This window comes from Balaenoptera musculus, chromosome 9 (genome assembly GCF_009873245.2).
Source record: "Balaenoptera musculus isolate JJ_BM4_2016_0621 chromosome 9, mBalMus1.pri.v3, whole genome shotgun sequence".
Lineage (NCBI taxonomy): Eukaryota > Metazoa > Chordata > Mammalia > Artiodactyla > Balaenopteridae > Balaenoptera > Balaenoptera musculus.
The window spans coordinates 75,995,311-76,013,624 of record NC_045793.1 but is presented as its reverse complement, the minus strand read 5'-3'; the positions used below and the strand labels follow the sequence as shown (position 1 = coordinate 76,013,624).

At 40.8% G+C, this 18,314-nt stretch overlaps 1 protein-coding gene across 6 annotated transcripts in view; it reads left to right on the top strand.

Annotated features, from left to right (window-relative positions):
• RAPGEF5 (Rap guanine nucleotide exchange factor 5) overlaps positions 1-18,314 on the top strand; it is a 219,143-nt gene that overhangs the window by 95,906 nt on the left and 104,923 nt on the right. For all 6 annotated transcript variants that reach the window (XR_005021218.1, XM_036863410.1, XM_036863409.1 and 3 more), the window contains one exon: positions 13,400-13,473. Coding sequence is in view for 5 of the 6 variants with exons in the window: in XM_036863410.1 (XP_036719305.1) it covers positions 13,400-13,473 (74 nt within the window). In the remaining variant the exon portion in view is untranslated. The remainder of the gene's footprint in view (positions 1-13,399; positions 13,474-18,314) is intronic.

Genomic DNA, 18,314 nt, shown 5'->3' with positions numbered 1-18,314 from the left:
TGTAGGCTTGGACACTGGGCACCTTGGACCCTTTGGTCCTCTCAGAGTCATCACTGAAACTACAGGTGTGGAATTCAGGCTTATCATTTGTACCTAAATCCAAGTTGTTGAAGCTGCTTCATTTTACTAGTAACATTAGGCCTAAATGAATCAAATAATTTCAGGGTTAGTCTTGTAGCCAAATGGACAGTCTAGTAGTTTTATCAATTTTATATGAAAAGTCAAAATACATATACTTTTATTTGAGAGGAAATATGTCTGGCTTAGTGCCTTCATCACGGATGTGAGAGGTAGTTTGGGCTGATAACCAATGCTGTGTCAAAACTTTTTTCTTTCCACATATATCCTGGTTTGATTTTCTTATCTGGTAATCTTATGCAATTATTTTATTTTATGAGCCATTGGAGCATTTACACTAATACTCAAAAATGGTAATGTAACATTTTGTCAGAGTTATTCACTGCACTGAAATATAGGTGGGAAATGCTTTGTTCTTCATTTTCAACAACTATGCTATATGGTCCTATCTACTGCCAGTGAGCAATATTTCAGCTGTTTCTGATTTGAACTATTTTTGTGGTAAATGGTCTGTTCAGGATGTTGGTCCTGCCTGGACCTAGTTTAAATCTCCTCTCCTGGACCACTTGATTTCTGGCATGTGAGGGTGGTTGGAGCCCCATGGTGCCCCTGGGCTCCTCTGGTCTCTGCAGAGGTGCCCATGCCAGTGGCTGCTGCCTTGTGGGATTTGCAGCGGCAGTCAGGGGCCCATCTTGGCTGGGTCAGTGTCTGGACCTTCCTGGCTCTTCGGCTCCATATTGCCTCTTGCTGGAACTTGAATCCCCACTGCTTCCCTGCTACATGCTCCAAGCAGCCCCTGGCCCTTTTTGAGGGCAGGCTCCATCACAGGCCTCTGTTCCCCAGGCCATGGAGACACTTCTGAGTCCTTGCAGACTTCCCAGTCAGGGAAGGAAGAGCAACTCAGAAAAGTAAGCTCTGCCCCTTGTATGCCCCTAGCCTTACGATGCTCACGGCTGATCCACTGTGTGTTTGCTGTCCCCTGCGTGGGGCTGGGGTAGACTTCAAGGCAGTCTCCCCTGTGTGCCACGGCCCTGTCAGTGTGTAAACCGGCACCCGCGGTCAGTGTCCCTTTAACCACCTACTGACCTCAGCCTCAGAGCCCAAAGCCCACCTGGGGGAATCAGGACTGCTGCTCTGACCTTCTGTCTCTGCTACCTCTTTCCCCTGCCCCAGCCCACGGTCCACTTGCAGCAACACGGGGACAGCCTTGAGCTTTTCTAGCCCATTACTTCCTGACTGTCCCCTTGAGGGGAACAAACCTGTGGCTTAGCCATCCCAGGAGAAAAGAGATCTGTCATCTGAGACTTCTAGAGTTGGTTCTTGATGTGCAAAGGAAGGTGATATTCTCTGCAGATTTTGCCCTTTCAAGTCTGTTGTCTTGCTGCACAATTCTACCTTGGGTGTCGGAATACAAATGTTATTGGCTTCATTTTTTTTTTATATTCAAGTTTTTTATTTTTTTTAATTTATTTTTTATTGAAGTATAGTTGAATTACACTGTTGTGTTAATTACTGCTGTACAACAAAGTGACTCAGTTATACATATATACATATTCTTTTTCATATTCTTTTCCATTGTGGTTTATCACAGGATATTGAATATAGTTCCCTGTGCTGTACAGGAGGACCTTGTTGTTTATCCATATTGGCTTCATTTTTATGCTCCTTATCTGCCGCTCTACCCCAGCTGTAGGTGGGTCTGATTAGGAAAAAGTTTCCATCCTACGATAAAAATTCAAAAGAAAAAAGCGCATTACACGTTTTGTACCGTAAGTAGTAGCTACCCTTGATTAAGTAGCTACCCTTGATTAAGCCCTTGACCTCCATCCTTTCTTCCCCACACCCACCCTGTGGGGTCATGGTTATTATAATCCTCTTTTGCAAGTAATGAGGTTCAAGGTTGGTGAGTTGATATCACTTGACAAAGGTCGTATACTAGAAATAGCTTAGGAATGATGCTGTATTTTTTCCCAACTGTGTAATAAAAGGAAATTTCTTTAAATTTTAGCGGGATAGATTTCAATGAAGGTTGAGGAAATTTTTCAAATCTTCTTTCCTGGCCTCCTCTTGGCCTGTCTGCTCCCCACCCCCGCCATCGATTGATTGATCGATCGATCGATTGTACTGTTTGGTGTCTTTGCTTGTATTTGCAAACACAAGGACTCTTAGGGGATTCTTGATGGTTCCTCTGTATGTTTTAGAATTTCACTGTGATGTCAAGGGAAGCTTCAGCAGTATAATTGCTGACCTTTCAGGAACAACAATAACAAAAAGAATGAGCATCATATGAGTAGCACAAAGTTGTAATAAGTGTTATTTTTGAAATGTAGGTTTCTTGTCTACTGTAAAACCTTAGTTAACAAGAGTGTCCATGTAGATCTGACCTGTTGTGTTTTCTGGTTTACAGTCCCTGAGGCAGAATTTCTTAGCTGTGAAAAGGAAATTAAGAGACTCAGGTTCAGTTCTGGCTTAGTCCCTTACTGTGAAGTAGTGGCTTCCAGACGCTCATTTTCTTATTCTGTGAAATGGAGCAAAGGGCACCTGCCTCTGGGGCTCTTGGGGGTGGGAGAGAGTTAGATGGCCTAAAGCATGAAGCTTCTCACTGGCACGTAGTTAGGCTTAGAAATAATTTTCTTTTACTCCCTGAGATAAATCTTTTAAATTTTTAATTGCTGAGCGAAACTGTACAGAGTAGTGGAGTACACTAGGATCTTTTTTAATGAATGAATATCTTGCAGTGTCTGAGCATCATTGCTGCTCATATCTTTTATCATGTGATCAGCCTGAACCTGTCCTGTCACCAGAACACAGTCCTTGAAAGGCACTTAAAAAACGAAAACCTTTCTGTCTCCGGAGAAAAATGTTGAAGAAAGTTTTTGCTAAGGTCAATTCGATTGTTTTTCATTGAGGTTTTCTTTTAGTTGGATTGTATACAAGCCCTCTTTTCATTAAAAGGAAACTTGTTCATTTCTGGTACATTTCCTCTTAAGAAGGGCAAGGGAACAGGCTGCTGGGCTCAGGTACTGATGAGCTCTTTATTACCCTTGCCAATGGAGCAGATATTTATGTTCTAATTAAAGGATACACTTTGCTCTGGTGACGTTATCATTTTTCTCTGTTGAATAACTTTTCCGTTGGCTGGACATGTATTAAATGTTACTCCAAAAAAAACACCTAACAGGTAAAAACCTGTGAAGAAGTGGAGGAAAGGAAGTTTGGAGGGCCGCCTCAACTACAAGACAAAGGCCTAAGAGTTGAAATGGAATCCTCTGTGCCTGAGGGCAGGGATAAATCATGCAGTCAGTCAGGCGGCAGGGAAGCAACCAGAGTCCCTCTCCGTGGCTTGAGGTGCCTCCAGCCAAGTGTGAGGAGTGTGGAGCGTCTGATGGGGGAGATGGCAGTGATTCTAGCCTCCACACTCTCGATTGATGATGATGTCTGGGTGCCGAGAATTTCCAGAATTATCAGCACACCTATATTCACATGTTAGTAAAAAGTAATACATTTCTTTTACGCAGCAAACATTTATCATCTGCTCTGTACAAATCCGTGGGTTGGGAGGCATGGCTAGAGTTGGAGGGGAGGGGATGTGTAGGAGAGCTTAAAAATAAGTATGTCATTATGGCTCTAATTTTCAAAGAGACTGAAGTCCTAGTAGGAAATTCAAGTCAATTCTTGCTTAGATTGTTTGTAATAAACGTCTCATTTTCATTGTTTTCTTACTCCGGTTCAATACGTTTTCAAACAATTTAAATCTTCATAGCATATTGGAGCAGATAAAGAGGCAGATCTGGGTACTTAACTGTCTCCTCCCCTGACTGCCTGGGTACTTCTGGGCAAGCTATTTAGCATCTCTCAGCCTCAGTTTTCTCATCTGTAAAATGAGGATAATCATAATAGCACTTGGAATCTGATTAAGGAGAAGGCCTACCATATATCTACCCTGTACCATCACTGGGATAACAGACGTATTATCTCATTTAACTCAGATTTCTATATGAAATGAATTGAATAACTGTTAAAATGTAAATGGATTCTGCCTTGGCCTCGGCAGTTGGTCATGTCTGCTAGAAATGTGTTCGTGCTCCTTGCTGGGTCTGAGTATCACTGATGAGGACTCTGTCAGTGAACATAAACACATTGCTGAAGGCGCACCAAGGCAGCCCAGCAACCTGTAGATGTACTCGCTTTCGGTTGGTAATTAGTGATCATTGTGAAACCAAGTCTCGCATGGGGTGTGGCCGGATTTGGGCAGCAGGATTTTATCCATGTACACAGTTTTCCTCTCTCCTTACTAAGTGTGTTGGCAAAATTATGTGTGGGAAAAATTGAGAATTAAGAGTGTCCAAAAAAATGACCAAATGAGACAGTTCAAAAGAAGTAAATTGCTAAATTCCAGGAAGTGGTATTCACCTTTTATTAAGAGAAACTAAGTTTCTCACGAGCCCTACTGAGTAGATATTTAACAAATGTTGGCCTAAAGAAGTATTAAAGGGGCTTCCCTGGTGGCGCAGTGGTTGAGAATCCGCCTGCCAATGCAGGGGACACGGGTTCGAGCCCTGGTCCGGGAGGATCCCACATGCTGTGAAGCAACTAAGCCCGTGCACCACAACTACTGAGCCTGTGCTCTAGAGCCCGCGAGCCACAACTACTGAGCCTGTGTGCTGCAACTACTGAAGCCCGCGTGCCTAGAGCCCGTGCTCCGCAACAAGAGAAGCCACCGCAATGAGAAGCCTGTGCACCACAACGAAGAGCAGCTCCCGCTCGCCGCAATTAGAGAAAGCCTGCGTGCAGCAACGAAGACCCAACGCAGCCAAAAAAAAAAAAGAAGTATTATTAACCTGCCCACAGTGGCCACATACTTCAGTCCATCCTTGCCACTACCTCTACCAGAGGGGTATGGAAAAGATTAAATGGGATAATCCACATTAAGAGCCTGTGTCTTGAATATAGGTAGAGCTCAAGAGCTATACATGTGTAGCGTAATGATGGTGATGTTTCCTTTGCTCACATCACCTCACTTGCTGCTAAATGACTTCCGAGTTCCTCAGCCTAACATCCAAGGCCAACTAACTCTTCCAGCTTTGTTCTCTACTGTTTCCCAACACTGTCCTGTTCCCTGGTCCCATCCCGTGCTTTTCTACACCTTACGTCTGTTTATGCCGATTCTCTGCATAGACTGCCTTTCCTCACCACCTCGTTCATGTGTCAGAATCTACCTTTTCCTTGAAGTCTCTTTCATAATCTTACCCTCTCCCTCAAACTGGGTGTGACATTTTATTCTGTTTGTATCTGTTTGTTTCTGAATTGGTCACCTTTGTTCAGTTAAGTAGATCAATACTCAGCAGCACAGTTTCTAGAAGTTATTCTCTCCCCTTGAGGAATTCGTGATGTAGATTAGTAAAGACAGATGTTTGTGTAGCTAGTTATAAAATACTGAGATGAAAAAGCATAATTGTATAGAGAAAGAGCTTTGTTAGGCCAGGAAGGAAGGACTCCCCATTTTGTCGAGGGCCAGGGGTACAGGTCGTGAGGACGCGGAAGGGTTCTCACTAGAGGGATGGGGTTTGAGCTGGAGAGCCCAGTGGACAAGAATTTCACCTGGTGAAGGTGGCAACACGGGCATTCCAGGCTAGAAACAAAGAAATGTGGGGCGTGCCCTGGGAGAGTGTGAGACCCAAATGCCCAGCCTTCAAGGCCAGGTTGAGGCTTCAGCCTGAATGATGGCCAGTGTTTAATAGAGTAGGGATCCCAGGTGTCAAAACTCTCAAACCTGCACAAACTTGGGCGAAGCCCTACTGCGTCAGAGATGCTGGGATTGGGCTGTGGAGTCTGAGCTGGTATTGAGCTCCCTGTGTGACTGTCATGTTCTCCAAGTGGTGAGAGGCAGGAGTCTAAAGGGATTAGGGAGGCGTGGCAGGATCAGACTGGCGATTTGGAAGTGGAACATCTGGGTGGAGAATGTATTGAGGGAGAGGCTGGCTGATAAGCTGTGGTAGTGGCCCCAGTGAGAGGTGGTGGGGTCATGAGCTATGACAGTGGCAGGGAGGGAGAGGGATAGAAACGTTTCAGAGGTACAAGTGACAGGATGTAGTGAGAGATGGATGTGAGGGATGAGGGGAAGGAAGAATATGAAGACGCCTGGTGGCAATCTGAACTAAAGAACAGGCCCCCGGAGGAGGAAGAGGCTTGTGGGATATAGTGAGGGTGATGCATGTGACTTCAGACCTTTGTGTCCTCACATCCTACTAAATAGATGACTCTTTCTTGAGGGCAGAGGTGGTACCACTACACCTATCATAGCAGCTTGTACGGAGCAGACACGTAACGGTCTGTGAAATGAACATCCTCAGTGTGTAACCAGAGATGTGGGCCTGGAATTCAGAGAAGAGGACAGAGATGTAGACACAGCTTTGGGAATAACCCGCATAACAGGGAAAGTTGAAACCATAGGAACAGATAAGATCACTGAGGAAAGAGGCAAAGAGAGAAAAGAGAGCCTGCAGAAAACTTGTATTTTCAGAGTTTCAACATGATAAGGACCCAGAAAAGAATTTTAAAACAACAGTCTCAAGTTCAGCTGACAGGCTGAACAGACTGGGACAAAGATACAGTGGTTGTTGGTCAGCTTTCAAAGTGAAGTTCAAATGGCACTGGATGGGCCAGATTATAATAGTGAAGCGTGGTGGGATTGTAAATTGGTGCAGCCACTGTGGAAAACAGTATGGAGGATCCTCAAAAAATTAAAAATAGAACTACCATGTGATCTAGCAATTCCACTTCTGGGAATATATCCAGAGGAAATAAAAACACTAACTTGAAAAGATATCTATACCCCCATTTCACAGCAGCATTATTTAGAGTATCCAAGACATGGACACAGCCTAAGTGTACATCAATGGATGAATGGATATAGAAAAAACCAAACTCATAGAAAAAGACATCAGACTTACAGTTACCAGAGGCAGAGGGTTGGGGGAGGGGGAAATGGAGGAAGGTGGTCAAAAGACACAGACTTCCAGTTCGAAGATAACTAAGTACTAGGGATGTAACGTACAACATGATGACTATAGCTGACACTGCTGTATGTTACATAGGAAAGTTGTTAAGAGAAAATCCTAAGAGTTCTCATCGTAAGGAGAATTTTTTTTTCCTTTTTCTTTTGTTTCTTTTCTTTTTACTGTATCTATAAGAGAAGATGGGTGTTAGCTGAACTGATTATAGTAAACACTTCACAATATATGTAAATGAGACCATCATGCTGTACACGTTAAACTTATACAGTGATGTATGTCAATTATTTTTCAATAAGACTGGAAAAAAACAGACAAAACTTTAAACAGTAAAAAAAATAATAAAAATACTGTATGGAATGACTCATTGGTGACTACTGACCACTATCGTTCAAATTTTCCTGCAAAAACATATATAGTGATGCATTGAGGCTTGCAACTGCTTTTTCCCTTACTTTTTAAAGATTAGAAAAGATTGAGCGTTTGGAAGCATTTGTGATTGTATGTTGGTAACTAAAAATGAATGTACTCTAACAGTGTATCTTGCTCGCAGCTCAGTTCCATGCCCTCTCACGGGGAATACACTCCTTGTTGAATGTGGATGGAGTCTTGTTGAGAGGCCTCCTAAAATAAACAAAATGACCTTTCTCCAGGAATGGTACCAAAAAATAGCTGGTTACTTGGATGGTAAGGAGCTAGATTCTGCCTCTTGTGGCCTGAAAACACCTCTGTGTTTTCTTAACATTTTTAATGTTCACAACCCACAGAACACACAAAAGAGCTTGACCTGGCACATACCTAATTCACATTTGTGAAAAATACTTTACAAGTTGCAATGCCTTTGACTTTTAATTTTTTTTCCTATTCTTTCTACTGTATTCTGTTCTATTTCATTAAAAAAGAAATGAAAAGAAATCCTGGTCAGGATGCACATGAATGGATTTGCAGACGTGTAGTTTGACCAGCCTGTTCTGCTCCATCCTTGACCGAGGGCGACTTGAACTGCCACAGATACATACGTTGTATGTGGGAGGACCAGGACAGGTTCCTTCACCTCGTCTATGAGATGAGGATGATTTTACTTGCCCAACTATTCAGGTTGTGTGAACATCAGATGAGACCCTTCATGAAACAGCTATCCCTCTGTAAAAAATACCACATAGGTGAAAGAGGACATTATTGCCAAAACTTTAATTCTTGGCAAGTTACTCAATGAATTATTTTTCTCAACTGTATTTGCTGATTTCTCACATTGGAACTTGAAGTGCTAAATTTCTGTCTGTAGTAAGATTTTTGGTTGGTTTGTAAATTAAAAAAAAAAAAAGTTTGGTTGATCCTTAAAGAACGCTCGCAACTCTAGTCACATAGTGCATTACAATCATTGTGTTTAATGACCTGCTGGTTTGGCTTTGACCTTTACACAATTGATCAGAAATTAAGTAAGCATCATTCTGAAAGAGTATCAGTCCCCTTTGTGTTTAAATAATAGTTTTGACAGAGTTATTTTTTTTTGTACAATATTTTAGTAAAAAATAAAACAAACAATAAATTATGCCAATATCTCACCACTAATATTAGAAAACTCAGGGCTGTGGGCAATGCACCTTATTCTCAGAGGGTTGCCCAGGAACTATATAGTTCTAAGAGTGAGGAGCGGGGAGAGGGAGAGATTTACTTTTAAGGAATTGGCCCACATGATTGTGGAGGCTGGCAAGTCTAATATCTGCAGGTTAAGTCTGCAGTCTGTACAGTCTGGAAAGAGATTTGTTGCAGTTCACGTCTGAAGGCAGCGGGCTTGCAGAATCCCCTCTTCCTCAAGGAGGTCAGTCTTTTTCTTTTTTTTTTTTTCAATCAGTCATCAATTTTATACACATCAGTGTATACATTGACAGAGTTATTGGGAGAGTTTTCTTAGCAACCATCCCAGTAAGTCGTGGGGAGAGAGAGCCTGTTGTCCCCAAGGAAGCAAGAAAGTGACATTCAGGCGAGCCCTGGCATCCTCGGAGGCTGTCACCAGTAACTCCTCTTGAATTGCTCTTGGCTAACTTACAAATAGATACAATTAAACTAAGTACTTTTATGTGAATTAGTGCTAATTAATCCACATATAGTCTTAGTTCTCTCGAGGGCTCTCATGTTTACCATTCAAAGCATACGCTTCAGAGCTTGTGCTGTCACTTTTGTTGTGGTAAGTTATTTTCAAAGGTCTTTTCTGGCTTTTGGACTCTGTGTGTTGAGAGATAAGGGGATGGATGGTTTGTGTTGGCAGAGTGCGGCTTCGAGCTTCCCTCGGTCCCAGAAGCAGTCATTCCTGCATCTGTGTTCCACTGGAGGGAACTGTCCCAGAATCAATATTTGCATAGGAAAGTTTCCCCCAACATATTCTTATTCTGATCAGATAAACGAACTCAGTTCATGAATCCAAGTAACTGCTACCTCCTTGTTCTACCACGAGCCGCACTATGAGAAGGCACGAAGAGAAATTGCCCCTTAACGTATTCCTAGACATTAATCTCACGTTAAAAGGTCAACAAGGCATTCCCTTTTAGGTGGCTAACTATGTGGTCCATGAGACTTCATGGGGGTGATTATAAAATCCTCTGAAGCCCACGATAAATAAGGTGTTTTCCCCAAGTGGTGTATGTGAAACCCTGGCTAAAATGCATTCATGGAATCATATTTTTTTCAGTATTTCCAATAAAATTATGTTACATGTTATAAGAGACCACACTCTTTTCTTCATTATCAAGGTGCTGAGGTTAAGAGTCTACTAGAACTTTTGAGTGTCTCTTCATTACCCACATTGCAATCAGTTGCTGAGTGACCTTTGCCACGTGCCTTTAACTTACTTGTGTTTCTAATTCTTGCTCTGTTAACCAACATGTAACTCTGGGCAACACATTTTGAGGTCTTCAAACATGTGATAAGAAATGTAGCATTGTTGTTGAGGATAAGCTAGAAATACAGGACTGAATTTTAATTTTATCCCAAGTATGCTTTTCTGTTAATCTCTTCTTCCTTTGGTTCTATTTATATGTACTAAGAATTATGCCTAAATCTCAAAAACTAGTGTGAATTCTCAATCATGAAATTGCTATTCACTGTCCTGCATATTGTATGCTGCAGTATAATAAGGTGAGAAAAAGAAGTGCATAGACACCAGAACATTGTTGTTTTAGAAACAAAAACATGAATGTAATAGGCAAAAATACTTCAAAATTTAACTTTCTTTATTTTCATCAAAACTGAAACTTTAAAGGGCAAAAATTCAAATAAAGCATAAATTAAGTGCCAGCGTACGGTGGATACTTCATGTGGGCCAAGTTGTCCCCTGTAGGTATATTACTGAATTGCCCTCCAAAAACATAATTCCCCATTACAGGATGAGGAAAGGCTTCTTATATTAGTTGTTAGTTTGCTTATTTCTACAGCCCATTGCATTTTTAAGTGGAATTTCAGATGTTATTTTGTATTTTATTTTCCCCTTTTCATTCGTGCCTCTGGTTTTTCAAAGAAAACCGGAGTGTTTTTCTTTGTTCTTAAAGTTCCTCCTAATTGGGCCACAGTAGCGTCAATGGAACATTTTGTTGAAAATAGAAGAAAAGCTTCTGCCCGATTCCGCTGTTCCTGTCTTGCCTTTAAATGCTCAGCTGGTAGGAGTTATCCTAGTTATCCGTGGAGTTTAACAGAAGACTTTCCCTCCCCTCTTTTTTCATATATGGTTATGAAAGACGTAGCTCATATATGCAGGTGTAGTCAAGTTGTGCCATTTTGGTCACTTGGGGAGAAATTGTTCATCTCAGTTAATTTTTACAGAGCTCATGCTGCGTGCACAGCATTTTAGGTGGGTGCCATCATAAGCTCCATGCAGTGGGCATAAAAGGCATATAAAAGCAAAAGGTATGTGAAATAATATTTTTAAAAATACAGAGCAAAGAGCATGGTACTGAAAAGTACACAAAACAGTGCAAACTGAATCCAGAAGTCCAGTGGGCGACCTCACTGTCAGTGAGGTTGCTATGTCTGGGGCCTGATTTTGATGGAGAAGGCAGGAAGAATAAGTGGTACAGTGGGTATGAGCACTGCCTTATTCTACCTACAAATCACCCTGGATTACTTTTTCTTACTCATCTCCCTCCCCCACCCGCACAGTCCTCTGCCTCTCGTATTCAGTTCATTGCCAAATGAACTCAGAAACACAGTTCAACTCCTCCAAGTTTCTTCAGCTCGTTGCCGCTTCCCTGGTCCATGCCCTGATTGTCTCTAGGCCAGATGTTAAGCCACGGTCACCTAACTGGACTCCCTGCTTCCTTCTTGCTCCTTGTAAGTCTCGTCTCCACAAAGCAGGCAAAAAGTACCTTTGAAAGTAGACACATCATGCAGTTCCCGATTTTAAAATTCCTTGGTGCCCCCCCCCACCACCACCATGTTCTTAGACTAACATCTGAATTGACCATGGTCCATGCTCTCTCCAGGCTTGTCTTGCGTCACTCTTACCTGTCTCGGGCAGCTCCGTCTCAACTTTGGGTCTCAGACCACATATCACTTCTTCAGAGAAGCGCCGTGCGTGGCCTGCTCTCCGCGATGACCTCCCCCAGTTGGTTTTCTGTCATTTCACCACTTATCATGATCTTTAATCCCATCTTATTTTTAAACATTATTATTGTAATAATTATGATTGTTACTAGTTGGAACAGTAGTTGTTAGCTATCCCCCCAGCTACTATGTGTACTTCATGAGGTCAGGAGCTTACCTATCTTGTTCACAGGAATAACCCCAGTGCCAGGCACCTAGTAGGTACTAAGTACATATTTGTTAAAATGGAAGAGCAAGCTATACAAGGAGAAAAATAATGAAATCCTAGAGTTTGGATCAGAGCTGGGTCCAATATGTTCTGATGTTAAATGTCAGGGTGAAGTTGGAGATGAGGAGGAAGCTGGAGAATTCAAGGAAGACCTTCTGTGATGAACAGTGTTCAGACTTGGTGAGATAAGTGATACAGAGGCCAAAGCAGAGCACTTACTGTTATATTTTTTGAGACTGATTATTTAGCAGGTGTGCTCAAGCCCGATTTTATTAGGGAGAGGTTGGAATCAGGGGCTTTGTGGTAGGAGGTTATTGCACCGGTGCAGAAAGGGTGACAAGGACTTGGATAGGGAGATGCTGGGGAAGTATGGGAGAAGAGGTGGATTCAGGACTCCATAGTTTGGGATTTTGGGGTAACAGTGCTCTGTACAATCCAAATATAAAATATTGTGCTTCCTCTAGCAATCCCACTCATGGGTATATAGCCAGAGAAAACTCTAACTCGAAAAGGTACATGCACCCCAGTGTTCATAGCAGCACTGTTTGCAATAGCCAGGACACGGAAGCAACCTAAGTGTCCATCAACAGGTGAACGGATAAAGAAGATGTGGCACATATATACAATGGAATACTACTCAGTAATAAAGAAGAAGGAAATAATGTCATTTACAGCAACATGGGTGGACCTAGAGATTATCACACTAAGTGAAGTAAGTCAGATAGAGAAAGACAAATATCATATGATATCACTTATATGTGGAGTCTAAAAAAATGATACAAATGAACTTATTTACAAAACAGAAACAGACTCACAGACATAGAAAACAAATTTATGGTTATCAAAGGGAAAAGGGGGGGTGATGGATTAATTAGGAGTTTGGGATTAGCAGATACACACTACTATATATAAAATAGATAAATAGCAAGGTCCTACTGTATAGTACAGGGAGCTGTATTCAGTGTCTTGTAATAACCTGTAATGGAAAATAATCTGAAAAAGTATATATGTATAACTGAATCACTTTGCTGTACACTTGAAACTAACACAACATTGTAAATCAACTACACTTCAGATTGAAAAAATCATGCTTCCTTCATTATGGAACAGTAAACTATTAGCCAAAAAAAATCACATAAAAAAAAATATGATGTTCTCACATGAACTGGATAGAAGCCTTCACCTCTACCCCAGCTCCCCCTTGGGTGAAGTACAAAACTGACATGATGATGTCTTGATGGGTTGAGGTGACGAGGAAAATTGAGATCAGATTGCTCCAATGCCACTGATTTAACAAATGAGATAATGTACATGAAAACTGCCCAGCGCTCTTAAACTTTTCATCCAAATAATTAAAAAAGCAGTACTGATACCTACATTTTGGGACTCTACCTAACATTATTTTTTCCTGCCAAATTGCCATCTGAAAAGAAAATGACCTGATACAATTTTCTTATGATGCTACATTTGTTTAATATTGTTCTTTTTCTTTTTTTTATTTAAGCAATTGAACAAGATGAAGAAAACAGTGACAAACACGTAACTGTGACAGAGGCTGAAGGTGTGGCAGATCCTCAGGTGTGACAAGTTCTGTGACAGCCCCTCCTTACACCCTTCTTCTGTGGTGAGAGTGGTGAGATGGCACAGGTGTTTGCAGATGATACAGGTCTCAAGCAGGGCGAAAAGCAGAACAGATGGCGTAAGGACATTTCTTTTGCAAGCCCTCAACAATTCAACTCCACTCCTCAGAGTTCCACCCCCTTGACACCCAGCTATAGCCTTGTTTGACATGGCTAAATACCTAGCTACCATAAGCCAGTTTGTTAACCCTTTTGAGTTTTAGGTGACTCATCTCTAAACCTACCTGATAGGGGAGCTGTGAGGATTAAAAAGAGAAGTCTGTTGAATACATAAGCCATTGCATTTTATTATACATAAGAACGAGAAAGGAGCGGGTCCAGGGGAGTGTACTACTAAGAAATCGATCATGGTGTGTATAGAGCCATGGGTTGATTGATCTACCCAGGGAGAAGAATCGGAGCTACTCTACACTCAGGGGGAAAGGAGTGGAAAAACTCTGGAAACAGACAAGCCCGTTTGAGCCCTTACCCCATGCAGGGTGTTGCTCCGTTCTACTAGCTAGACCTACAGAGGAAATGGCCTCTCAGGATTGTGGTGATGGTATGCTGGTATCACGCGGGTCCAAACTCATCAAAATGGATACATTAAATGTGTGTGACTTTTTGTATATTAAGTATACCTCAGTAGGCCTGGAGAAAAAAAGATTCTTAGTTTGGTTGACCCCACACACTTCACCTTTAAAGTTGTAAGTCTGTGGATTCTGGTCAGAATAATCACATTAGCTTTCTCAGCCAGGGTTGCAGAGGTTGTCATGTTCTAGTAAGTTCATATAAGGACTTGTTTGGAATTGTTTTGCTGTGGTAATATTCAGAACGCTGCAATCCACAGGCTCAGTGAAATTACACTTCAGGCTTCCAAGCAAACCTGGGCAAGGATGGCTTTCTCAAAGGTTTCTTAAGGCATTAAGTTATTAGTAGGACAGTTTATTATTTTGTTTCTAAATTTAAACTATTTTTAATTTATTTTGGACTTATTCTGTGGACAAAAGGCTGTTTTAATGCAATTTTATTCCTCTGTGTATCTCAAATGGATGCATAGACCTTGCTCTACGAGGTTTTGTGGTTTTTCTTCAGCAACGGTGACATCTCTGTGCATCTACAGAATGTACAGAGGAATGAAATCATGAAACCAATTGAAACCAGTGAATCGATAATTAGATCAGGAACAGATTCTCTTTAGGTTTAGAGAGTCATGAGTTAATTCACTGGGCTGCATAATTTTGTAGTCTTCAGAGTATATTTTAAGCAAGTTAAGTGCACACTGGTTTCTCATTCCTTCCCCGTACATGATGAATTATGTCACTATGGGGAAAATGTCCCCTGGCTGTTGAAAACTTTGGGTGTATAAAGGGTTAAGCCAGTCACTAACTCCAGAGAGACTGGGCCTTGCTGTACGCAGGTTTACCACCTACTGGAAAACTCTAGTTCTCTCCTCATATGTTGATTCCTTTCTTTCCTTTCTCTCTAAAAATATCTTTTCTGCCTAGGAAACTCCCTATTTCCATGCAGTGATGTGTAGGAAGAGTGAAGGGGTTTACATCCCAGCCCTTCTTCCTCACTGCTGGGTGCCTGGAGGCAAGTTCTTTATTGTCTCTAAACCAGTTCGTTCCTGTAGGGTGGCATCCGTCTCTTTGTCACCAAAGTGTCCCCACCGTGCTAGGCAGTGACTAGCATGCTTGGTTTTCATCTTTGTAAAGTAGAGGTGTTATAAAGTTGTCATGAGGTTGAAATGAAGCGACATAGAAATGCGTGCCACCCTGGCACATAAAAGAGTTTCCGTGAATGTCAGGCAGCATCCGTGAGGTTAAGAGTGTTGTCTCCTGGGCCAGGCTGCACTGTCACAGCAACCCGGGGCAAGTTACACTACTCTCTGGTGCCCCATGTTCCTTTTCTGTAAGAGTATTGAGAGTTAACACTTAGACAGTACTGCAAACGCACTCTTCTAAGCTCTTTGTTTTTATTTACGTACTTAAACCTCACAGCAAACCCTGTGAGGCAGATAATATACTTACCACCACTTCACAGATGAGCTGCTAAGTGGTGGGGATGGGAATCCAGCCAAGGTAGTCTGGCTCTGACACCCTTGCTTTTAACCCCTATGCTAAACTGCCTTTCTAACATCTGTAAAATGGAGACAGTTATTTTGAAGATCAAATGAATATATGTGAAGCAGTTAGAACAGTGCCTGGCACACAGTAAGTATAGCCTGGAGTTATTATCATTGTCATGATCAGTATCACATTGCTTTCTGGTCTGAATATTTAAGGTATCTAACAGGCCTGGGCTGCAGTGTTGCTCTGTCTGCCGTTATGGTATCTGCACTTACAGAAAACATTCTAGACCCTTCACTCGTTATAACCCTTTATTTAGGACTAAAGGATTAAAGAATCTGTATCAAAATGTATAGAATTTTTGCAGGTTCTAGTGAGATATTCAATGAGTAATTTATAACATGCTGAACTTTGGAAATTCTTGCTTTTATTCAGGTGGCCATAGACCACTGGATTCAGTAATTATTTTGTCTCCTATTCCTCCATTGGAATCAATCATTTAAATATTAAGTGATAATAACTGTTAATTATACAAATTGATTGCCACATAGTTCATGATTGTTTTATCAGCAAAGTGTGATTTTTCAAAAAAAAAATAGACTGAAGAAAGCTCTTATTTAAGGTTGTGATAGCTATCATAGAAAACAGATGACCCTTTTAAATCCTTTGTGTTAGAGTTTATTAAATTTATGTATTCTCTCTTTTTTTAAACTACTTTATTATTTGCCAACTTTGCTGCTCTGCTTAGCAAAATGATCAGTAATGTATACAGATCTGAGCTGTAATTTCTGTCAGGTCAAAACGAGATAAAATCCTGGTGACCTCCCTATTCTAGTCTGAAAATTCAAGGAATTAAATATATGTAATGAATGAACCCCTTACTTCATCGATTATGTAAATATGTAATGTATTTAGTCTCATCAGAAGAGATAATTATATAAGTATAATAGATTAAGAACATATTTAAGGGAAATAACAGTCATAAATTCCACGCAGCTACGGTTTCTGCCTCCTTCCCCGCCCCCGGCCCACTTTGGCAGGACACAGTATCACGTGGTGTTTGTAGAGGATGGGTCTGTGTGACCAGTGTGGTGTATCAACACAAGTAATTCCACAGGGGAGGGGGACCGGAGCAGTGAACCCCCCTGAACTTGCACTGCCTCACCTGTACAGTGAGGGACCGGGAATCACTGAACGCTTCCTAAGGCGCTGTGATGCCCCAGCATGGTGTCTGAGGCCCGTCCTAGTGATGCCCTGGACATTAATAAACCCGCCTTTACCATCACACTTTTTATCGCGTGTACTTTTCACTGTATGTTCTTTTCTTGATCCTTTCCGCAGTTATCAAAGGGTGTATTTTTCTATTCCAACCAGTAGGAAATTTGTCATAGTTTTCTTTCTCTGGAGAAAATTGAGAAAATGAATAATAAAATGAAATTTTAAAAATTATTCATTTATTATGAACTGTCTGCTGAATTTTCCTGGACAGAATTCTACTTTCTGTGTTGGAAATAGGTAACGTATTACGCCATCCCAGTCCATCAGTGTTTTATTCTGTCACTTGGACTTTGTGTTTAAAGTAACAAAAAAAAATTTATGAATTTCTATTCAAGATTTAAGTTTTGAAGAAATGAATCTATTATGTAGTAATCAATACGCATTTACCCGAATACCCTGAATTTGTATTGAAAAGCATTCTGTTATTACAAAAGTGCTTTCATGAAAGGTGGATTCTTTCATCCTGTCTTTCCTTCCCTTGATAGCGATTTTTGCATGGTGTTTTAGAAAAGGTGATTTTTAAGGTTATGATAATGCAGAAAATGCTTCCATACATAGAACTGTGCTCTTTCACCTTATGTCATAAAGGCTGTTCATTTAGTTTGCAGTTTTTCCTAAGGAAATTCTGTCCAAGTTTCATTTCACCACTGAAAGAATGGGCGAAACATTTCTATGACTCCATTTATAAAGGAAACAGACTTTTCATTTACATTCATAACATTTGTCTTCTCAAATACTGAAAATGATACAAATAGCTTTAATTATGCATTACAGAGATTTTTTTTTTCGAAGCAGACCTTGAAATAAGGCTCTTAAATAACTCTTCTGATGGTTACACCTTAATCTTTTATTTTTTTCTGGCCTAATAGTGTTAGGTAAACTGTTTATAATTAATTTCACATAGATAAATTAAGTAGTCCATGAATGTGAAAGTCTAGATCAAGGGCTGTTAGTTATCTTGCTTCTCCTGCCATAACAAAGCTCTAAAAATATATTAATAAATTCATGGCTTTTTTGAATTAAATCACTAAATTACAGAACTGTGAAAGGAACCCCCCAGAGAACATCTGGTTTAGTGTGGTATTTCCAAAGAGGACTGTCTTATAAAACTATCTAGGATGTACGGGCATCTCTCCGGGATTAAAGTTCTCTAGGGAATGAAGAAGCTTTCATAACCCTCCTTGAAAGCCTCTTTTGATAGTTATATGTAAGGAGTGCTATAGAATTGATTATCTTGTGAAAACGCATCTAGAAATTATGCAGAAACCAGAAAATCAAGATAGCAATATTCCTTTTTAAATTATAAGATGATTTAATTATAAATAAGAAATAATTGAGTCAATCTGAAACCCATTTTTTAAAGTAATAGCATTTTGTGTTTAAAATACATAATTTGTAAACCCAAGTTATCTGGTTCTATTAAAAATGTATTTCCTCAAGAAAGAAAAGT